The 25,789-nt window shown below is 31.5% G+C and overlaps 1 protein-coding gene across 2 annotated transcripts in view; it reads right to left on the bottom strand.

Annotated features, from left to right (window-relative positions):
* Window positions 1–11,622: 11,622 nt before the first annotated feature.
* The window catches only part of LOC124369586 (3'-5' RNA helicase YTHDC2-like), a 146,995-nt gene continuing 132,828 nt past the window's right edge, over window positions 11,623–25,789 (bottom strand). For both annotated transcript variants that reach the window (XM_046827628.1, XM_046827627.1), the window contains exons 14-15: window positions 22,166–22,234; window positions 11,623–13,438 (exon numbers count right to left, since the gene is read on the bottom strand). In XM_046827628.1, coding sequence (XP_046683584.1) covers window positions 22,191–22,234 — 44 coding nt within the window. In that variant the 3' untranslated portion in view covers window positions 11,623–13,438; window positions 22,166–22,190. The remainder of the gene's footprint in view (window positions 13,439–22,165; window positions 22,235–25,789) is intronic.

Genomic DNA, 25,789 nt, shown 5'->3' on the forward strand with positions numbered 1-25,789 from the left:
AATTCAAAATCCTGCTTTAACTTTAAATATTCAATTTTCAGTCTTAAGAGGACAAAAATAAATATATTTTGTGCTCAAACAGTTTACACTTGTAATCACATTTTCCAGAAAATTTATTCCATTCAGCTGACAAGATATGAAAAGGGCATAAAGACAAATCATTGGCAATCACATACCACAAACTAAACTATCCATTGATCTCACCAGTTACCACAAAGAGGTATTGACCTATCCTTACAATCTTCTGGCATTCATATCAATGTCAATATTCAAACAAATGCATAATGTTTCATGTCACATCACTGAAAACAACAAAATTCCCAAAAGCTTTTAAGGGGACATACTTAAAACAAGATATTCTTAGAGCTTATGTTAAATCAATTTAGTCCATGCCACTATGAAAACCAATAAAATAATAGGACAATAAAATAAATGCAGTTTTTTTGCTTGGAAACCAATTTTAAGTTAAGTTATAAGGTTTTTGAGACGAAGTTTACCAAGACAATTTGCATTTTCATAGTCATTTGTGTTGTTCTCAGGGTTTTAATGCTTTATGTAATATTCTAAATGTGTTTAAACAGCTATTACATAAAACAAAACTAAACAGATTTAAAGGTAACATTATTAAGAGATTTTCATATGTATTGCCAGAAAAATAACCTTTCTATTTCAGTAAGCTAATACAGCATTAATAATGTTGAGTGATAGGCTTTACTGATGCTTAGCCAATAAAGAAATTAATAAGAGTATCCACAAGCAACTAATATTACTGAGATATATATTTATATTCTTTTACTACTACTCCAAAAATTATCATAAAAATAAGCATTACAAAGGCCCTCCACTTTAATAATAATATTCACAACACTACAAACTACATTCATTTGATTTTTAAATTTTCGTAGATCACTGTTGTAGTTAAACAAGTTGTAATTCAAGAGTTGTGGCTGTATAAAAAATAATGGGCTGGCATCACGTGTCAGTTTATTACCAAAGATATAGTTCACATAGTTAAAAATTCTACAAATTAGTTAACCAGTCACTTATATAAGAATTATTTCCTAAAATTTGAAATTTTAATTATATTTGAGAGATGTCTGACGTTTGTCGCTACTACCCGATCACAATAAAATTTTCTTTTTAAATATTTGAGAAGGTATTACAAATTAAATTAAATATAAGTAAATTGTATAAATTAACCCCTTGAGTCTACCCAGCAGAGATCACTTCTGGCTGGTTTATATCTTCCAGTTGAACCCACCACTGGGCACAGCAAAAACCGATGTGTCACTTTAATCTGGGCAACCTTATGGATGTCCAGGAGCGGCACATCACTAACCGCATATCTCGAGATTCTGGGGTTCATGGGCAATTTGATAGGTCTAGTCTACTGTGGGAGATGACTGTTGGAGTTGGTGGGGTTTGTTCCCTAACCTCAGAGGTTCTTGCTAACCTCACCAAGGGTAAGCCACCCCCTGCCTATTTTGACTGGAGAGGCTGGTTCAGAGCTGGCCTCCCCTTTTTCCAGGGGGACATGACTTTGAGATGTAGTGCCCTAATTCTTCCTCATGGATCTTGATAGGAGGCGGCCCCTACTCCCTACCCATCCTGAATATCCTGTCACTCCGGAAGCAGTGCAAAGGTTCTTACAGGACTAAGTGCAATTTATAAGCTTCTTGTCCTAAGAGAAAAAAAACCCCTTGAGTGCCACCGTCTCACAGTAATTGACATTATCTAGAGTCTATATGAGTCTCTGACACTAGAAGAGAATAAATAATATAAATAGAAAGTTTGCTTTACATCTAATTTAAGATACAGAGAACAATCATTAAAAAAAAACAAAAAATATAGGTATATAAAACCTCAAATATAATTTAACGCAGTGTCATATTCTGAGATCTTTCTTTTAGTATTATGCGCAAATCATTTAGTTAATAGACACAAATGTTTAACGAAAGTTTAACAGTATGCTGACAATATGGTATTCATCAAAACAATTGGACATACACAGGTCTGAGTGACAATTGCATTTTTAGCATTACCACATAATATGGTTTTATTTTCCTTTTACATGGCACACTCGGAAATGTTTACTTTTACACCTCTTCTGCACAATCTTAGCAGAGAAGTATGTGTTACTCCTCTTCCTCAGTGATTTTTCAGACTGCAATTGGATAGGGAGTCGATCAAAAGAAGGTAAAAATCATATAGCAACATTTTATTCCCTCCCATCTGACGATTTCACAGACTTGACCCAGGAATCTGTAGTAATGTCAATCTGAATAGATAAAAAAGACAGCAAGAAGAAGTTCAAATCAAACTCTTTGTATTATTTCAACATCATTGACACCTAGATTACAAAATCAAGTGTAATCTAGATGAAGAAGCGTTGTCTAGATTAGTGTTGTTGCCTCCAATAATCTTGGAATGTGCTGCATTTTTACAATTCCAATAAGCAAAATAAGTCCTGAAAACCTTCAAAACATTGACAGTAATGTCCTTCCAGTGGCGTAGCGACAGAGGAGCGAGTGGAGCGACCGCTCCAGGGCGGGCGACAGGGGGGCGGCGGGCGGGCGGACGATAAAATTGCGGGAAGCAGCCCCTTTCCACGCGCATCACGACCGCGCAGTGTCTTTGTGTCAGTCAGTCTGTCATTGACCTTGGCTGAGACAAAAGGCGTCCGTACAGACCCACCGAGTGATTGACTTACTTCAATTTACCTTTGCGTAGTGATTGGAGATTTAGCGTTAGTGCAAAGTATTGATTATATTATTTATTTTGTTGTGATGTGATTTGTGTGGTGTTGATTTATTACCTTTGGTATATAATGTCAAAAAAACTAAGTGGTGCTGAGTATCGGAAACGAAGGTTAGAGAAAGGTCACGCAGAAAATCTTGAACTTAAGAAAGTAAAGAAGTTATCTAACTACTTTTCGAGGGACACTTCAGTAGTTGCAGTTTCTCAAGAACCCACTTGTAGCTCACAAGTACCTACAAGCGATGAGGACTTGGAGCAAACACCTGTAGGCTTACCTGAAGATGCAGATGACCACGTCCTTCTTCAGGAACCTTTTTCTAAGGTAGGCCTAGTTATAGCTGAAGGTACCTTTTGCGAGTTGAACCTTAAAGAAAATGTAACAGCTGTTATAAGTTCTTCTGATAAGGGTAATTTTAAAAACACTCTTACAGCCGAACAAAAACGGCAAATAATAAAATTAGGCCCTCATCAGCCTAAAGGGCCATTTCCAAAAGAATCAGAAGGGAGAAATAAAAATAGGGGATTTGACGAGAAATGGTATTTTCAAAAGAATAAAGAAAACCAACTGAGAATAAAACGTAATTGGTTATGCTATTCAAACATCCTCAATGTGTGCTATTGTCAGCCATGCTGGCTTTTCAATATGGCCTATACTGATGTGGGATTTTCGAAAGGTACGTCTGATTTTGCACATTTAGGTCGAAACATAAAAGACCATGAAGAAGATTCGCAAAGTCATGCAATTGCGTGTGAAATATACTATCGCTGGCAGTTAGGCCTAACAGTTGATAGTGAGAATCTGGAGGAGATTAAAAAAAGCCACTGATTACTGGAGACAAGTTTTAAGGCGAGTGGTGGACGTCATTATTACGTTAGCTACAAACGACTTACCACTGAGAGAGCACAGATTGTGTAATGACGATGAAGATGCAACTAAATCGAAAGGAAATTTCCTTGAGATAATACATATGCTAGCAAGATATGACCAGGTCCTTGCAGATTTAATTAAGTTACCAAAACGTAGTGTTAACTACCTTAGTCCTCAGATTCAAAATGAGCTGATCAACCTGATTTCCAAAGAGATAAAAAAAGAAATCAAGGAAGAAATGAAAAAAGTCCCTATGTCTCTATTATCTTTGATACAACTCAAGATATAGCGAAAACCGACCAGCTGAGTACAGTGTTTCGTTATATAAAGATAAAAACTGACGAAGGCGACAGGCCAGTACAACTAGTCATAGAAGAAGCGTTCGGGGGCTTTTTGGAAGTGGAAAGCCAGAAATCAGAATACTTATCAAATGTTGTTTTCAATATCATAGAAAAGTATTCAGATATATCTAAAGTTCAAGGGCAAGGCTACGATGGAGCCGCTAATATGAGTGGTATATATTCAGGCCTTCAAGCAAGAATAAAACAAAAAAAATCCTGCAGCTAAGTATATTCACTGTTGTGCTCATACCCTTAACTTGGTAATCAACGATTCAGTATCAAACATTCCTGAAATCAGAACCTTTTTTGATAAGGTTCAAAGTCTTTATGTATTTTTTTAAAACTATATCAAGATGGGCACTGTTGACTAAGTCGGCTATGTTACAAAAAAACCTTAAAGAAAGTGTGTCCAACAAGGTGGACTTCAAGAAATCAAGCCGTCGACGCTCTTCGATGTGGTTATTTTGACATAATGAAAGTACTGACTTTCCTAACGTTAGAAGGTAAAGACCAAGAAGAAGTAAACCAAGCTAAATCACTTTTGAAATATTTTGAGCAGTTTCCTACAGTAATATTGATAGTTATTGAAAGTGTGTTGCTTGAAACTATGGACATAATTTCTAAAAAACTTCAAAGTACCGAAGAAGACTTGGAACACGCAACAAAAATGCTCGTAAATCTCAAAACAAAAATTAACAAACTTATGAATGAGTGGCAAACAGTTAAAGCAGATGCAACTAAGCTTTGTTTGCAATGGAAAGTTGTACCACATTTCATTGACTCAAGAACAAAAAAGAAGACAAGAATGTTTGATAAAGTGCAAGTTGATGACCCTATTAAAGACAATGAGAAACGTTTCCGGGTTGAGGTGTTCAACCGTAGCCTTGACATAATCACAACACAGCTGACAGAGCGTTTTGAGGCTGTTACTCACATTACTAGTAGTTTCCAATGTCTGAAGCCTTCTTTTTTAGTTGGAGCAAGTGATGAAGAAATCTTAGAATGAAGCAAAATTTTGATATTAAACTACCAAGATGACGTCTCCCTTAACTTAGGTCCACAGCTTGTAAGGCTAACAACTTGTTTTTTAAGTCGCGTGGAAAAACTCAAAAGTATAAGGGATCTTGCAGATACTTTAATAGTGCGTGCTCAAGTTGGTTCCAGCTTTCCAGATGTTGTGAATGCTTGTTTGATTTTTTTTGACACTACCTGTTACAACTGCAAGTGCAGAGAGATCATTTTCAAAACTTAAACTGATAAAGAACTATCTTCGCAGCACCATGTCCCAAGAACGTCTGAGTGCCTTGGCAACCATATCTATAGAGCGCAGCAGAGCCAGGCACATCAACTTGGACGACACAATAACACAGTTTGCTAGCATGAAGTCACGAAAGAAGATTAGTTAAGATAGTAATATGCGAGTTGGTTTTGTAACTACTTAACTACTATGTTCACGTTTTAGATAATGTGCTCAAATTTAAACTAGGGTTTTCAATACATATTTATTAAATATATTGAAATTTGTACCTCATTCCAAACCCTATGGAATTGAATTGAGATTTAAATACATATTGCTATACACATAAACTAGGTCTCTTACAAGGAACAAAACTTTATAAAGAATAGACTGTAAGTTATTATTAAAAAAATGATGTTTGGTCAAAGACGCCTTACATTGCTGATGAAATGATGGCCAAGAAACGTTTGTTACGGTAGTGAGGTGATCTGTCGGCACTGATTGATCATGTAGGTAAAAGTTGGGGAAGGGGCGCCAGCGACTGAGTCGCTCCATGGCGCCAAAATCCTCACTACGCGACTGTGTCCTTCCACCTGTGAATTTGTGAACTAGGATTTGTGTCAGGTCCACATACAAATTTCAAAGCATACTTATTTGTCCTTGTGATTCCTTTTAATCCCAGGATTAAGGCAAGAAATGTAATAATATTTATATACGGTTTTTCATTTAGGGCGGGTAGATGTTGGCAGCATGTTGTTTTGGTGTCAGCTGTTTCATCAGTGTATTGTTGTTCAGTGAGTGCTGCCATTTCATTACAAGTAACACAATTAAGCAGCACGTTCAGATGATTCAACTTTATTATCAAAATGAGTGATCACTAGTTAAAATGTTACGTGCGTTGCGATGCGGAGGCCCTTCAATGTCAACTCTTCAACGTTAGGTAGCTTAATTCGAGAAGACCGGTTCAACAACCAACCTACACCCAGACGTCAAAGGAAATGCAGATCTATCAAGAACGTACTTTTCCTATCAAGACGTCGCCGCTGTCCGTGAAAGTGTGCAGAGGAACCTGAGGCAGTCAATTCCTCTCCGTGCACAAGAATTCTGCCTTTCGCAAACTTCAACTTAGCAAATTTTGTGTCTGGATTTAGGCCTGCGGATTTAGGTGTTTGGTGCGGATTTTGGGCTGGCGGTGTGATTGGTCCGTATTGTTTTGAAAACAACGTTGGTGAGGCCATCACTGTCAAAGGCAAACGCTACAGAATGATGATAACAGATTTCTTTTGGCCCAAATTGAACAATATGGACGTAAACGACATGTAGTTTCAGCAGGACGGCAAACGACACCATGAACATTTTACATGAATGATTTAAGGGCATGGTTATCTCTCGCAGAGGTGACGTGAATTGGCAACCAAGATTGTGCAATTTGACGCCCCTAGACTTTTTATGGGGTTTTCTGAAGTTGCAGGTATATGCCAATAGGCCTCAATCAACCGATGAACTTAAGATCAACATAACCCAGATCATCATTCAAATTCAACCGGATTTATGTGGCAGAGTAATTGAAAATTGGACCACTCGAATCTGTACCATTGTGAGAAACCGCGGTAGACATTTGAACTATGTCATATTCCATACATAATGGCATACATGGGCCTTTCATATGAAAAATAAATTTTGTTAATATATCATACATAGTTTGATTCATTTCATCTCAACATCTACCTGCCCAAAATGAAAAACCCGTTATATGAATGGAATTGTCTCTCTAAAGAATATATTTGAAAAGGATTCTACTATACAGTGGTTTATTACTTTTGACCTTGGAAAGAAGTTAAGTTGTTTCCATCGAGTTATTTTCATTACTTATGAAAATGTAACTTATCTCATGTCAGCATTTGCTTCTGGCAATGTACCTCTCAAGCCTCTTTCTGAGAAACATACGATTAGCCTGTCATTGTCAAAAACTGTCAATGTAAGAGTTACTTCCATTCAACACTACACAAAACCTCCATGATTGCCCGACGATTGTGTTATATTACAAAAAAAAAAAAAAAAACAAAAAAAACAGACATGACGAAACCTCAATGAAAGCCTAACAATCGTGTTATATTACAAAACAAAACCTTTATGAGTGCCTGATGATCTTGTTATAATACAAAACAATACAAGACATGACAAAACCTCTATGGATGCTCAACAATTGTGTTATATTACAAAACAAAACCTCCGTGAGTGCCCGACAATCGTGTTAAACTGCAAAACACAACTTCTATGAGTGACCAATTGTGTTTTGTTTTCCTAGATGGATGATCTCAGTGAGCCAAAATGTATAACTAGGATTATTTAAAATTTAGTTGCTTTTCATTTCAATTTTGTGAAATTTAAAATGAAAAGAAAAGCCTTTCTAAGCTATTAGCCAGTGTGGAGAGGGAAGAAATGCATAAAAATGTACCGCGATCAGCTGCTGCTTTTCGGAGAAGTATTTGCGAACGATGTGCATATGATGCATACCTGATCTTTCCTATACATTTTTGAGAAAAGTTGTTATTAGAGCACCGTCAAACAATTGTTCGATTGTTGGTACCCTGTGAAAGAAAACATAGAAAATCCTGTGTTCCCTCCTAAATACCAAAGATTGGTCCTTAGGAAGCTCATAGCTTGACTTCAGGAGCAACTGTACTGTGGTACAAAACAAAATGGAATAATGATGTCATTATGCTACAGTCAGTGCACAATCTTAATGAAGTAAAGGACACATCAGCACCATTTACATGGGAGAAGAGTTATTTAACTGCTAGGATCTGTAATCGTTGGACTTTGAGATTGTTTTCTTCCCTTCTTGATATTGGAGATCCAATAGTTTTATCATCCCCACAAAACATAAAGAGAATGAACTTTTTGACAAATTTAGCCCTTTCTTCATGTAATAAATAAGTAAAGTACAAATTGTGCCACAGAAACATTTTGATAAAAGTAAAAAAGCAAACTCGTTGAATCATAAACATTGATCATATCTTTTCTCGTCTTGGTGCAACCTGTGTGACTAAAAAATAATGGAAAATCTAAAATAAGGTGTATCAAGTGAAATGTTTTTATTTGTCATGAGCATTCATCTGTGTGCTGTGTAAGCTGTAATGAATCTTAAAAATTATTCAGCATGACAGTGATTTCATTATTATATAATTTTGTTTGGAGAAGTATAATTAACTCTTTGTTGGGTAAATTACGAAAGATGTATATTTTCATTAAAGCACTAATTTTATTTTATTGTTTTTATTAGTACTAATTAGGTAAAATAACAGAATTAAAATACAACAAGAGAACATGGTGTATATTTTAATATACAAAAATACAAAAATCCAAAAATCCAAAAGTCCAAAAATCACACTTCACAGCCTGTTTCACAGGACACTTGATGGCAAATTCAGTCTTCTTTATGAAAACACAAAAAAAACTTCAATAAAGCAAGTATTTCATCCTTGTGAAGTTTGCAGAAAACTCAATACAAAAGAAGTATCTTTGTATAAAAACACTGCTATTACAAATGTCAATAAACATATATAAGAAACTAGGACACAATAACATGGATATGTATTATGTAAAACATGGAACAACAAACATAACATTTATAAGATGCAATTACCAAAGATGTTAGTCTCAATACATTCAACTTAGCAAGGAACATAATCATTCAAATTTCAACATCATAAAATTCTGATGTCTTATTTATATACTGGTGAATATAATACTTACATATATTTTACGATAACGCAAATGTTAATTAATTCATTTTAAATTTGGTTACCTATTGTAAAATGCAGGAACAGCTTGACATAGTTTAAAAATGGCTTGGTCTAACTTAATTATGAGACAATTGTTTGTACTATGACTAGTTAATTAATTTGGTAGCTCTTTTAAATAGTTAAACCTTAAAACAATACAAAATACAAGTACAATATTAAAATTGTTATTATGTCACTGTTAAGGAAAGCATAACTATAATTTCATAAAAACTAACTTCACTACCGTTAAAGCATCATAAGTTACTATATCAAACTGAAATGCTTTGGTGATACGCTGCTTGTTATCACACAATTATTATATATAAAAATGTTTTGTTAATTGTTGTTTTAATTTATATTAATCTCTCCTTTAGGCAGCCATTTTAATATATGATATAAAGGAACAAACTGAAGAGTTATTGGAATGATATATAAACTTTATTACAAAAAAGAAATACAGTACAGCATCAATAATCCGGATGTTATAAATGAATTCATACTGTATTTTACCTAAAGCGATTTTATCAGCGAATTGCAGTTGGATCTGGATTATTAGTACTAAGGATTTTGCATGTATGAACTATTGAAGCTGTACCGTACAAACAAATAAAATACAAATGTTATACAATTTTTCATAATAATATGTACTAATGTGACAAAATAAGTGATTAATCTATGAATATGTATCTATATTTCTAACTCTGTCACAAAAATTACAAAAGATATAATCATTGAACCTATCCCTTAGATGGATAGAGTTATTTTATAATAATTAAAAGTTCTTAGAATTTAAATTTAAGTATGTAGTTTCGAAAATAACTGGTTAACAGTTAAAAAAAAAAAATATAAAAGTGAAGTTAATACCCAAATGTGAGAAGAACACACACAAAATGAAAAATATATATTATTTTAGTTAAGGCAAAAATAAAAAAATATATATACATATACTTCTGTTACAAAGTTAAAAAGACATAACATACAAAGTGGTGCATTAATACACTAACCCGATAAAATACTATATCTAAATTTAAAACAAAGAGTTAAAACAACAAATAAAATAACATACTGATAAGATAGCATTGTATTAATATTGAAATATGTCTTATTTAACACAACTTTCTTATAATAGATACAGATTTCTGTTTATATAAAATTTTAATATAGTTTGGTAATTTATTATAAAATGTAATAGTCGTATATAGTATTTTTCTTTAAAAAAGAGATTGTTTGATTGACATATCAAACAATTTTACATTCTTGTATTGAATTGTCAAAATATTATTAATGCACATGAATTTCATAACTCTGGGATTAAATTTCTGCAGTGTATTCAAAACACGTGACTGCTATTTTAAAACACCTTTACATAAAGTACCATGTAACATAGCAAAAAAAATACACATGGCAATTCAAAAATAGTAAAATTTGGTTGCGAACTATACATGAAAATTAACTTAACAAGGCAATATTTTTGGAATATTCAGTGAATTTAATAAATTGCTGATAATTTCTTAAAATAAAGTTTATTAGAAACAAACAACGAACTGGATCAGAAATAAAGGTAATTTTCGTACTATCCAAACCCTAGCTTAATGTGTGTGCGTTGTAACTGAAATCTGTTTCTACACAAACTCCATAGCTGAAGACGAAAATTGAGGCAAAAACATGTGTCAAGAGTTAATGCTCAAAGAACAAGTTTGCAACAAGCATTGGCAAAATGCCTGTTTTGAGCAAAATTGTAGAATTCCAGATCCAAGATATAACTGTTTTCTTTGCTTAATTTAGCTTGAGTTTTGGATTAAAAAATGTTAGCTGATTTTTCCACAAAAAGCTGACCTAAATAAATGTCATTAAACAAAGTGAAAAAATATAATGCAGTATGTTTAATTCGGTTTTTGTTATTTTTTGAATCCATCAACATGGCAAAGCAAGCCACGGAAGTTGAAAAATTTACTTGCAGCTATGATAATGCTTGTTAACAAATTTCTTGAAAGACAAAAGTTAAAAGAGAGAGTTGACCAAATGTTTGAAGAAAGCTGCAGTGTAATCACCTTAGGATAGAGTGTGGATGGTAAAAGTTATGCATTTACCTTAACTATTACTATATTTTGCAACTCTTTTTTCTTTAATTTCTGTATTTTGAGTAATTCATTGAATCAGAATTGTAAAGAAACAGTGCTTCTAACTTGTACCAAGAGTCGGCGAGACTATGTGAGTAAATAGGAACAGAGGTGGAATTCCTGATCAGTAGGAATAAAGACAAGGAATGGAATACACCAAAGCAAAAGAAAAATAGTTTGAATATGCTATAACACAATGTTATGAATAATGATTTTAAAACCACCGACAGACCTTGGTGCAAGACATGTACTGCTATGAGTACTTTTAGTATATGTATGTTCTCCTAATATAGACTATCACTATTACAAACAGAATGTTGTAATTTCATTTCAATGTTTCTTATCCAATAAATATTCACAATTCAGTATTAAAAGTATGTTATACATTTGAAAAGATGTAAAAATATTCATAAAGTTAATTATGTGTGTAGAGTACTTTTTAAAATACTTAGAATCTAAATTTTTAGTAAGTAGTTTAGAAAATAACTGGTTAATAATTTATATATATGTATACATATATAAAAAATGTAAATATATATATATATATATATATAAATGTAAATATATATATATATAAAAATGTAAATATATATATAAAAAAATGTAAATATATATATGTAAATATATATAAGTGAAGTTAATACCCAAATGTGAGAATGCACACAAAATTAAAAACAGATATTATTTGGAATAATACCTCGTAAGTTTTTTCCACGTTTTTCTTTGTAGGAGGAACACTTGGTTCCTACAGTACAATTTTTCAAGCTGTAAATTTTGTAATAAATTGCCTTAACTTTATAAAAATAATGTCCATTTAGTAAAAATAACAAAACAAGTATTATTACAGAAAGCTTCCTATGGTGTGGATTACCTCTTTTACAATTTATCTTAGCCTTCAATTGGCTTAGGTAACATGCTCTTGGTTAATACGGTTTGATCTTTTAGTACATATATAATCTAAAAACAAAATGAATAGCTATTATCATTATTGTCTCTATCAGTACTACATATATACTGACTTTTTATAACTGATAATTTACTATCTAACCTGGGAGAAAGATCCAAAAAATATATGTGGAGAACATATTTTTACCCTCATTTTTGATGCTAAGGCAGGATTTGAATATACCCTTGCTCTAATTCAAGGTCACACTATATACAAGTTTAAATAAATTTGATTTACGACAATGGTGTAAAATTGGCATAGTGAAATTCAGTTACTTTTAAGTTAAAGTTTGCTGGTCCAGTTTGAAAACTACATAAAAATTTATATCTTTAAATGTTTAATCCTTAGAGGGCCTAAGTCCTACTGGTAAGAAGTTTGATTTCTTGCTCAGAAATGTCAGTGTTCTATCTATACGATAATTGTAGTAAATAGTTTTTTATTAGTAAAAGCAGTTTTTTCTTTATAGAATCAAAGGCTTTTACATGAAACTTAGGTAAAGAATTATAGTGTTCAAGATGTTCAAAATTATATCAACATCCATTAAGTACAATCACTGTACACATTATAAAGAAATTAGAAGTTTTTGATAGAATTTACTTGTAAATGTATTATCTGATCTATATATTTCTAGTTTTGTACTAAGATTCATAATTAGCTATCGATTTAAATATAAAAAAAATTTTCCACATGCAATTTTTGTTATTTGCCTAGTATAATGTTACATCAAACCCACAATTGAAAACTGATTATAATTTGTTTGTTAAATTTAAAAGATTATAAATGGTTTATTATATCTTTTAGTTGAATACCTTTTAGAGAACTTAATTTATTATAAAAAAATAAACAAATATACAGTGATTTTCTAAATAAAAAGCCTGCAAAACTGACCAATTTCATCTTGGTACTTCTCAGTAATCCATACAATTAGTGGCTCAAGCTTAACAGACTAAATACAATTAATAAAAGCGCAGAGAGCGCACATGAACAAATTCTACCAACTACGATAGTTCAAACGTTATTGAAACTAAAATAATTCATTCTTGATTATATGGAACACTTCAGATCAGAAGTTAGTCTTCTCATTGAATAGATCCAGATCAAAATTATCTGAAGTTCATATCTAGTATGCTAAAGATAGATAAAACTGTGCATCATATATATATGTACAGGTGCAAGGCAAATTAATGTATTAACAACTGTTTGTCTATTATGTGGTTTGTCCTCTTAGAAGTGCTGAATGTGATAATGGTTCTGTGAATTATGACATCTGTTTGGCCAAGCCTGGTGAGCTGCCTCAGCTGCTGCTACTGCAGTGTTAGTGGCACTCACAAACCAAAAAAAGAAACTATCTTTCTTTGGTTAGTGGTAACAGCTGCTCAAACTGAAAATGATGTAAAAAAAAGTAATTAAATAATATTATAATATGCTACAGTTAATCTTATTAACCCTTTGAGTACCAAGCACTTTTGAGGGGGTAGCACTCAAGTGCAAAGTATTTATGACGGGTTACCTCTCTAAGTGCAAAATAAATAATAAATATGGAATAAACAAATAAAGAATAATAAATATTCAAAAAGCCGATCCAGTCGGCCCTCACCATTTTTCAGAAAAACCCGTGGGCTAATCTCATCAGCTCTTGGAACTCAAAAGATTAAAATTGACAATATAATTTGACAGGCACAGTGATTAATAGTTTTATAATTCACACGAATCTAAGATTTTATATATTAGTTGTATTTTGTTCCCTCATTAAAAACTTTGACACTCTCATGAAAGTGCTTTCTTTTTGACATCCATGCGTTTGGCGTAGTCTACCGTATATAGAACTTAGGTAAAAATTGTTAGTCAATAATTTTACCAAAGAATTTGGTTAATGTCTGAGATATGTAAATAAAAGTGAATGTCAATTTGAAATTTTATATATATATATATATATATAATTTAATAAAAGTATAAGTTAATAAATCTCAATACATTATGTTAGTTGAAAAGTAGTTTTAATAATGACTTTAAGTAAAGATTATTAGAAAAGCTACATAATGTAATTTTCAAGAGTTTAGGACTTCATCAGGATTTGTTACTGAGCCATGAAGATCAATCAATCAATCAATCAATAATATCTTTATTCAAGACATACATAAAATGTACATGAATGTGTCATTCTTAATAAATAAATTCAAGTGATGTTATATTAGTTGCACATATACACAATACTTTTAATGTAAATTATTTTCTTAACATAGTTAAATATTTACATAGTTGAAAATAGGTTTAATATTATTTAAATCATTTTTGTTACCAAATTATAATTAATTCACTAGACTTCAGAAATCAAAATCAAAATCCATGGCTCTGGGAGTAAAACTCTTCAAAGTTATAACATGATAAATCAATTAAAAACTGTTTTAATTTATTTTTTGAATCTAACACTATTGTTTTCATTGCTGATGCTACCTGGCAGGTTCCTCATAAACTTGATTCCCATATAAGTTGGGCTTAAATTTTTCTTTATTATGTTGTTTTATTACAAAGTTATTTTTGTTCCTAGTATTATAATCATGAACATGTAGTTGTCGCGGTAATTTAGTCTCATTATTTTTTACATATAATACTGTTCTAAATATATATAGGCTGTATACAGTCATAAACTCTAGCTCTTTAAAATATAACTTATATGACTCATCTTTTTTGAGTTTTAGAATCACCCTAATTGCCTCCTTTTGTAGACGTAACATTTTATTCAGGTTTACAGCACTTGTTCCCCCATACACTTCAATCCTGTATGTGATATGTGAATGAACCATGGCATAGTACACTGATTTCAAGGTTTGTTTATTACAAAAAGGTGCTAGCCTTCTTAGTGCAAAAATTCCTGAACTTATTTTGTTACTTATTTTTTGTACATGAATGTTCCAATTAAGTGTATTATCTAAATGTAGGCCTAAAAATTTAGTTTCTTTATCCAGGTTTTTCATATTAATTTTGTTTGACTCAACATTTTTGCAAGTAAACTGTATAAAAGTAATTTTTTTATCATTGAGTAAAAGATTTCTGTTATTTAAATAACTTTTTAACAATGAAACTGATTCGTTAAATTTCTTCTTAGTTGTACCTAATTCCATATCGGCAATGCACAAGCTTATATCATAAGCATACAAACAAATTTTACTATTCTCGATTATATTATACAGATAATTAGGTAAACCCCCCAAGTAGCACAAGAACAGGAAAGGGCCTAATATTGACCCCTGTGGGACAGAGTAGGTCACATTTTTTGTATGAGACCTAACATGACCTAAGATGATGAGACATTGTTTTTAGTTCAGAACACAGTCCTACAGCAGCAATGTCAGATTTATTCAAACCTTCACTTTTTCAATTCTTAACCCTTTCAGGGCCAGGAGCAAATATGAGATGTTGCAAAATTTTTTCACATCTCATATCCCCTTGTGACTAGTCAAAAGTGCCAGGCTAAAATTGGCGATTGTGCAGCCTCTTAGATTAAAATTTATAAGTTTTCATAAAAATTAGAGAATGACCTAAAAGTTACACCAAATTACTCGTATAGATATATACTATCAACAACAAAATATATAGATGTAGTTTTAAGTAATTAAAAAAAAAACTGTTTTAATAGATTACATAAAAAATAATTTTACTGTGGGAAGCTACTTTATTATATTATACATTTAGAAAGGAACAACCATACAAAATTTTGTGTTATTTCTCTCATAAATAAATTTTTTATGACACATTTTGTATAGATACGCATAATTGTACTTTGCAACATTTTATAAGTGTTAAAGCAACTGACTCTTGCATTGCAAGAAACTTAAAATAAATATTCACATTATGGATGTACCGGTAAACAGATGATTGTAGGATCCATAAACAGTTTCAATATATTAAAAAACACTATTTACCAAGAAATATTTACACAATTTTATTTGAAATTTATTTACAATTTTTCTATTGACGAATGTGCTATTTAAAATTTCACTCCTGTGAGATCGTAAATTGTCAGTCATTGTAACTACTACACACAATAGCTAAGCACGTAACAACTAAAACTACTAATATTTACAACCACAAAAAAAAAAATAATGAAGAAGAATCCAGCATACAATAATACGATTACACTAAAGCATAAAGAATTAACAATGAAGGATCGAGTCAGCTGATAATGTCACGTGACAATTACGAAATAAAAATGCATAGATCTCCAAAATAAAATGATATTCATATGAATTATCTACAAATATACTAGGGAATAAAAAAAAAAAATAAAACTTTAATCATTTGACGTTGTATTTATTTAAGAAAACAACGAATATCAAGGAGACAATATATTGCCGCCTAGTGCTTTTCGCATATGTCACCGACGGCAATATTTATGTTATTAACACCCAAAGACACCACATACATTATTTGACTGGGAAAATCTTTCTTTTAATGCATTACAACTATGTCTAAAGCAGCAAAATAACAATGGATATTGAAACTTTCGGAGGGGTCATTTCAATATTCATTTAGTTAAGCTAAACATCCACAGTTACTACTAAAATGTAAATTTAGGTTTACCTCGTATGTTTGTTTCCTGACACAAGTATTCGATTTTGTTTTCTTTTAAATTGACTAAAATGTTCCAAACATGTGTATAATTCTATCAGATCCTATTACTGCAAAATACAGAAATGACTAACTGTTTGTATTTACATATTTATACAAATAAATATCCACTTTAGGGGAGAAATATGTACACATGAGTGTGTGTGTATGTATATATTTGTGTGTGTATTACTTGATATTATAAATGTTCTTCTTTAAATGTTTGGTTAAGAATAGCAATATTATCAAGCGATTGTGCGGACTAATAACGTAATAAATGTATAGATTTATTATCAACAGCTAATCAACCTATTGTAATAAAATACTTTTTTCTTTGCCTTTATTATTGATGTTTACTTGAATACTAATAAGTATCATGTATTTTACTATCAAACATATTTCATCCAATTCAAAAAAATTAAAACCATGGATAACACCAAGTCTGATACACTCAATTCGAATTCGAGACAAACTAAGCAAATCAGTAAAAACACAACCTTTTAATGGAAACTTAAGAAATTACTACCGAAAATATAGATTAACATTAAACAAAACCTTGAAAAATGTAAAAGAAAATATTATAGAACAAAGATGAGTGAAATTTAAGGAAATGCTAAATTGTTTTGGAGTATAATAAGCGAATTATCTGGGATGGTAAATAACAAAAATCCTTTTTTTATTGATAAATACTTCTCAGGCATTCCTTCGACCCATGATTTGTGAAAATGGGCGGCTAACGAATTAAATTTTTTTGCCGCAGTAGGTCACAATTTGGCAAGTGCTATTGACACTGGTGGGGAGCCGCTGGTGCCTGATTTGGACTTAAGACAGACTTTGTCTTTCACACTGTTATTGATCTCGCACGCTATGTGACTGGAATGCACGGTGGATCCGCTCTGGGTTGTGACGGTGTCTCGATTCCTATGCTTAAAGAAAACCTACGCATTATTTTACAGCCTTTTTTTACACTTAATAAATCTCAGCTTGACTTCCGGCCTTTTTCCAGACAATTTTAAAATTGCCAAAGTGGCTTTGTATAAAGCCAACGATCACAAAGACAGAAATAATTACCGTCCTATATATCTTTAACATGTATTCTCTAAAGTGCTGGAGAGAATAGTTAAAAGACCAACTTGTACAATATATACAGGATAACAACATTTTATGTGAGTGTAAGTATGGGTTTCGACGGGACAAAAATATTTCAGATGCCTTAATTGAAGTTAATAAAGAAATCAATGATGCCATCTCATGTAATGACTGTGCTACACTAATTTTCTTAGATTTAAAAAAAGCTTTTGATTCTGTCTACAAAGATAAATTATTAGTTAAGTTGGAGGTGATAGGGGTGCGTGGCAGAGCCCTTTAACGGTTTCAAAGTTATCTGAATAATAGGCAACAGTATGTGACCATTTGTGGGGCTGAGAGTGAACCATTTCCAGTTAACTACGGCGTTGTACAGGGCAGTACTCTGGGACCAATTTTATTTTAATATACATTCAACGTCTATAAATTGAACTTAATGAGTAAAATTTTCTTATTTGCAGATGACAGTCTATTATTTGTTCATTGAAAATCATGAGAAGAAACTCAAATGAAAGCTTTGAATATTATGCTAAAAAAATTGTTTGATAAAAATTTTCTTTCTTTTAACATTCAGAAAACTAAATTCATGCCACTCTCGCTATCTAAAAAAATCAGATTACTTTCTCAAGGATCTTGTTGTTGTTGTTGTTGTTGCTGTGACAATTATCTCGACACTATATGTGGATATAGATCTATAGAAAATGTGAGTTGTTACAAATACCTAGGTGTCACATTTGACCGCTGATAAAATGGACAGAGCACATAGAATTACTAAAAAGAACCTCTATAAATATATATTTGCATTTCATCAGCTGAGTGATGTTCTAGACAGGCGAGAAGTAAGATTGGCAAACTACACGTATGTCCAATAGCTGCTCTTTTTTGGAATAATCGCTTGGGTTGGTGGATACAAAACAATACTTGAACCACTCCAATGTTGTTCAAAAAACTATATTAAAAATATGATTTAGAAAGCCCTGGTGATTCCCAACTGACACTCTATACAGAGAAACTCAAATATTTACTATAAGGCAGCTTTATCTCAAGAATCTCCTACTTTTTATTAACAAAAATTCCAGTAACCTCTTTTCTCCAGTTTCACATTCACATAATACCCGCTGTTCCAATAGTACTGGAATTCGATCTCTCACAGTGAATAAATCGATCTCAACTACTAATTGCTACTACATCTCCCAAATTTTATATCAAAATATTTCTTCAAATTTAAACAATACTAATATTTTTTCTGCGCCTTCAACTTGTATTAAAAAAAAAATGCATAAATAACATAATTTAAAATTTAACTGTATTGGAGGCACAGTCACTGATAGCGACCAACTATAGACAGTTTTGACCGCTACCTTCCCCCCTCACCCTCTGTCACATTGACTCCAGATATATACATTGGCATTGGCTGCATATAGTTGGGATTGTGGCTTTGATCGATTAAACCAAACAATAATAGTTCAAACTCATCCTTTTTGGAATAATTGTTGCAATTATTGTTTTTACTTGAGCAACTCGGGTCCACGCACAAGCCACATAGGCTATGTAGACCAAAATCCTTAAAGCAACCTTTCCTCAGGCAGGTAAGATAAGAATTTATTATAAGAAACCTGTTTAGTTACTTTTATTTGTTTCTTTAGATTAATAGTAATTATTACGTGTATCATTTCTGCTCCTGTGTATATTGTAAAATCTTGATGGAAATAAACTAATTCATTCATTCTATAAAATCTTTTGACTGTTTCATTAATTTTAATAACATAACTTCTAAGTAAAATTTGTTTAATAATTTATGTATTTAATTTACATGTGCGATATGTTCTGTCTGAAAAGTAAGAAATAGCTAATGGCATTACATATAATGCTCCTTCCATTAGCCATAAGGAACCATGGATTGACCTCATAAAGTCAGCTAATAAGTAATATCATTAGTCATCTACACTTTCAACATTCTTTTATGGATTTCACTACTTTTTACACTCTTTAGCAACTATAAACGTCATCACTGGCTGTTGTTCTTCTGTGATGCAATACTTTAAAGGACTTGCCAATATCGATTACATTTGAGGTTATCCTGACCAAATACTATCGATAAGCTTATAAGAATAAAAGTAGTCAGATGCTAATTTAATTAACTAAACTTATTTTATTTGATTAAACTACATGTGTCTGAGATAGTGAGAAAAACTACTTATTGAAAGTTACTTATCGTGATGGCCTCTTAATATGCTTGAACGCTTGGTTCCAGAAAGTAGAGGACTGGTAGCAGCATCTCCAAGGAAAGGAGTAATTTAAATGTTGGGAAATTACAGTACATGTACAATCTAGTTATTTATTGTATAACCAGAAGTTAAATTAATTTTAAAATTGTTTTATTGTATTCATAGGTTAATTTTTTAGAATGCAGTTATAATTTTTCTTCTTAGTCATATTTCAAAACATGAAATTTAAATATTTCTTAATGAATTTAAAAATGTCTTCAATGTTTTTAAATGTTAATTTTGTACGACTTTTTATCACATTTGATTTATATCACATAGTTTATATTTGTTGTCTTTTTAAAAATTAATTTCAGTTAAGTTTAGTTTCAGTTTTGATAATTTTTAAATTTTTAGTTTTTATTTGTATTATAAAAAAAACAAAATTAGTAGTTTTACTTAAGACCATCTTTCCGGGTTTTTCACGTTTATAGAGAAATGTTCTGTAATCTTATTTTAATTCAGTTTTCTTTAGTTCCCACTAAGTTGGGTTAGTTTAAAGCTCTATGTCTAAATGTTATTGATTTAGCTAAGTATTAATTTATTCAACTTTAAATGTATTTAGTTTATCTTTATATATCTTAAATTTGACACACAATAAGGCATAAAATGGGTAGAAAGTAAAAAGTCAACAAAAACATGTTATTAAAGTTTATTTTGAATATAAAAAAAAAAACAGTTGAACATATACATATTTAATATAAAAGTTAAACAACCACTTACAGATATAAACTAAATACATTTAAAGTTGAATAAATTATATTTTTTTCAAAGGTTTTTTTTGTGATTAAATGAATTAAAACTTTTTCTCTGATAAAAATATTGTGGAATAAATGCAGTTTAGACAAGTTTTGAAATTGCCAAAAACAGTACTATACAAGTAATTAAACATAATTAAAATAATGAATTTAAATTTTTTCTGAGTGCATTCTTGCTATTCACATAAAATTATAATATCATGTACACTTCAGAGACTAATAATGGTAAATAAATGCATCTGAAATATGTTAGTTACATATTTGTATTTGTTCAGATATCGCAACTAATACGTTTGAAATATATCAGATATGTTACTTTGAAACGTAACATATAGATATACTAGTTATAAAACATGAGAGGACATTCTCGTCAGTTAGATATGTGTATAAAACTAAGAAGATACGTTTCGAAACGTATCTGAAACATCACCTATGTTTCAATGAAATATTTTATATATATATATATATATATATATTAGATACTATTGGGTGCTATGGGGGTAACTGCTTTCTGGAGACTTAAGTCCTTTTTTGCAGTATTTTACTAGTTATATTTACTTGAAGAAAATGTACCATGTGAGAATAACAGACTTCTAGTGCAAAATATACTAGAAGTCTGGGCTATTTTAAATAACCCAATTGCTTTTACCTTCGCAATAAGTAAATAATAAATAATTGTGTGACAATCATGGCAACAGAGTCCTCGGCAGTCTGATAATTTTCACCTGTAACCTCTGTAGTTAAGTTTTAATGATTAGTGTTGTGTGTTTTTTTTTTTATTAAGTGCATGTTTTAGAGTTAGTGAAGTTGACACACAACATGATGGTTGTGATTCCTAACTTATATGTGTCACAACGCTCTGGTATGAATTGTTTATTTTAACCTAGTTTGTAATTATGTATTAGATTAGTTATTTACCTGAAGAAGAGATCATATTGCTGATCTTGAAACGCAGTGTTACTGATTTGTTGTATCACTAAGCGATGGCAAAATGTGCAACAAATTCCTGTTTCCTTCAGAAATCTTTATTATTTGTAAGAAGTGTGACATATCAGTATGCCTAGCTATGATACATATCATTAATACCTTCACAGCTAGTCTCTACTCAGAGATCTTTATTATTAAGAAATGTGATATATGTATTAATATGTCTAGTTATGATACATATAATTAATACCTTCATTGCTAGTCTCTACTTAGAGATCTTGACTAACATTACCAAGTGCGACATGTTAGTGTGTCTGCCACGGTCAATGTGTATGCAAACTCTTAAAATACAGTAAGAAGAGAAATATATATTAGGAAGTTGTAGAAATAGCAAAACATGTTACATGTATTAATTATCAGAACATGGAAACACTATGTTTAATACAGTTTTTATTAAAAACTTACCACTGTTACAAGCAGCAGAATACACTCAGTTATTGGAATGCCTGCCTCTTCCACAATTGAGTCTGGTTACTGTTAACATTGTTTAATAAATGGTTACTTTGAGTATCAAATAATGCTGTTGTTTCTAAAGCTACACTTACACTGGTGATTAAAAGTGTGAGACTTGGGCAACTACCGTCACTTTACGTGAGGGTATGCAATAATAGTCATGAGAACTGTTGCAAATACATTTGACAGCTGCATAGCTGGTTGTTGCGGGAGTCAATACAAAATCTGTTCACACATGGCAGTGATATTTCAGCAATGTTTAGAATTTAATTGTAATGTTTGACCCTGGTCCCGAGCACAGGGATCTGTTTAGACTTTACAGTTTTCCTTTTCACCACTGATCTCCAGTTCTCACGATTGGTTGTTTAACACAGATCACAACATTGCTAGTGAGAATTTTTGCGTTTAGACTAGCAATTTTTACTGTCAGACAGAAACTTATCCAATTTCTTGCCAATGTAGCTTAATACCTGTAGGTTTACCTTAATCATTGAGGTAAGTTTTACACAGGTATGGTACAAACTATCTCTTTAACATACTAGACATTGTATTTCACAGTTCATATTTTAATATAATGTTGAGACTTATTTGAGCCTTGAGTGGTATCAATTGAATATTTACATAAAATGAACTTCTTAAAACTTTTGGGTCTGGTAATCAGTTATATGTTAATTGAGGTATTTTCAGGTAGACATTGCAGCTGATTTGGAGACAACAGTTAACTGGAGAATTTCTGAGAATAAGTTCACTGAATGTTGTCACTACTTTAATATGATTTAATTAATTTTTTAAATAAAAAAAAAACAAAAAAACTGAAAATAATTATGGCTTTGGAACAATGTACACATCTTTATATAATAATAAGATCTCAAAAAGTTAAAAGTCGGTGATTACCAAATTCTCATTGTTTAAGGCACTTCTGTAATAATCCTGAGTATTGAAATGTTCTTCTAAGTTTTAATTTTTAGATGTATAGTTAATTATTTTTCCCTGAGTTAAAATATTATGTACTATTAAATAATTAAATTTATAAAGGACTATTCAATAAATTACGATAGATAGTGTTTGATACAACTATTGATTTTACTAATTGATATTTATGACCCTTAAAATTACTTGTAGAAAATTTCAGCTTCCTAGGTAGTACATGGATTAAAATTGGAAAATGAAATTGTAAAACATGGAAGCTCAGCTCATTTGTCAATTTGAAGCAGGCAACAAGCAAAACATCAACTTAGTTTCTAATATTTAACATACTTAAGGGTTGAACTTGTCAAAAATCCTTTATTAGTAACGCCTAGAGCCTATAAATAATATTTGTGTTACATGTTAAGGTAAAAAATGCCTTATAGTTTTTGAGAAATTATGATCATTCAGGCAATGGTATGTTCTCTTTATCTTGCAAACGTAATGCGTTTCTCCATGTAAAAGTATGTATCATGGAACTGGTTTAATGGTGGGTGGTAGGAAAATTATCCTATGCCGGAACAGACGTGATCCAGTTATCCATAAAAATACAGGCTAATTAAGAAATCGATTGGATTCAGATCAGGCGACTGAGGCGGCCACGATACAGGTCCCACCCTGCCTATACATCTTTCCCCATAAATTTGGTCCTGTAAGTGCCTGACATCCAGTCTAAAATGCGGAGCTATATAAAACGGAGCTCCATCATGCATAAACCAACAGTGTTCTCTTACACCCAAGGGAACATCATCTAAAAATCCTGGCAAATCTTTTTGTAAGATATGACTGTAGTTTTCACCATTTAGTCTGTCAGGTAATACAAAAGGACGTAATAAACTCTCAAATGATGACCACCCAAACATTTATTTTAAACTATTGTTGATGTCTCCCTTCATGGCCCTCAGGGCTTAGATAAAAACTACCTCACCTCAACAAGTTAATTTTGGCACATTGGAACTTAAATTAGTGACATGCTCCATTTATTTTGTTTGATACCAGTTCCAAAAGTTTACTTTTTTTCCTTAAACACCAGTTTTTTTAACTCTTTATCCCAAACAACTTGCATTTAGGTAAAACAACAAATAAACCATTGAAGCTGTCAGAATTCACAGGATGATTTAAAATTCTTTTTCCAAATAATTTGAATTTATGAAAAACCACTTGACTATTGATGTTGTCACTCAGTTAATAGATTGGGGTGTTGATGGCCTCTACAGATGAGAACAATACTCATTATATTTCTTGACCTCTCATAAATGTTAGACTGTGTTCATCATGTGATATTGCGGCATCATTTATGGGTGAGTGAGTGGTATTGAGTTGCTGTACAGTAATGTAACAGGTGGCTACTCAAAACCCCTTTTCAAATTTCCGATTCTCTAGTCTATTTTCAAACTAAATAAACAACTGAAATACAGTATTTAATCCTTTTTATTATTTAATTTACGCCAAGTGCAATAGTGACGGTTTGTTGTTAACAGCTATTTTTGCAGGAAATGCCACGAAGCTGCAGTGGCTTGACAATTTTCGTCACTAGCGATATGCTACAAATTCTGTGACGATTCATTGCTACCACCTATTTTAAGCTCCTTAATTTTTATCTCTGTGTCTTTCAATGAGTTGATACTTAATTCGTGTATACATAATAACTTTCCTTTCTGTGATGTTTGGAAAATACATGTATCCAATTTGGATAAATAAAGAAAGTGAACAATTACCATGGAGTAGATTGCAGTCCAGCACCGCGGGTCAGAGGTCTGTGGCGCTAAACTTTCAGTACGAGACGACGATTTTGATTTTGGTACAAAAGGTTGGTTTGGTAAAACCAAGCCTAAGAATATCACACAACTTCAAAGAAACTGACAGAAGTTCAGGGAAGTGCATATATTAAAAAAACTACAGGTCTTCTTTTAAATACTGCTGCTTTTAAATTATACATATATATGTGGTAGCTTATAAAATGTTTCCAGAAAATATATGTACATTTATAGGGAATAAAAACTATTCATATAAAATAATTATGCATGTACAAATATACAAAGTACGAAGAATAGATAAAATAAAAATTGGCACGTTGACAAATATAGACATAATAAACTTCAATTAAAGTACTATTTATAAATCACGCTATTTTGTTACTATTTGTTTTTTAATAGTTTTTATACATAAAGAACTACAAAAACAAGTTTTAGCAATCAGTAATTAGCGTACTACCGATCTGTTGCTGTCCACTAATAGACACAGTAGACTCTCCACGATGTGTCAAAATAAATATAGAAAATACGAATTATAAACAAAATGCTATTTGATAATCTACAGTAATATGGTTATTTATCTATATTTTATCAAACAGAAAGTACAAAAATGTGTTAGCAATAGTAATTTGCGTACTGCTGATCAGCTGTCATCTACGAATAGACTTATTTGGATTTAAGATTCAGCTTCCACACATCAATAGTTGTAATATTATGAAATTGTGATTATTCAGGTATAATTTAAGCGCTTCTGTTTGTATCAAATTTGAGTGAAAAGAGCTGTGACATCGATCCATCCCTAGTAAAAATTCCAGAAACATAAAATTCATGCATAATCCCAGAGCCTAAAATTCAT

This window comes from Homalodisca vitripennis, chromosome X (assembly GCF_021130785.1).
Source record: "Homalodisca vitripennis isolate AUS2020 chromosome X, UT_GWSS_2.1, whole genome shotgun sequence".
NCBI classification, from domain to species: Eukaryota; Metazoa; Arthropoda; class Insecta; order Hemiptera; family Cicadellidae; genus Homalodisca; species Homalodisca vitripennis.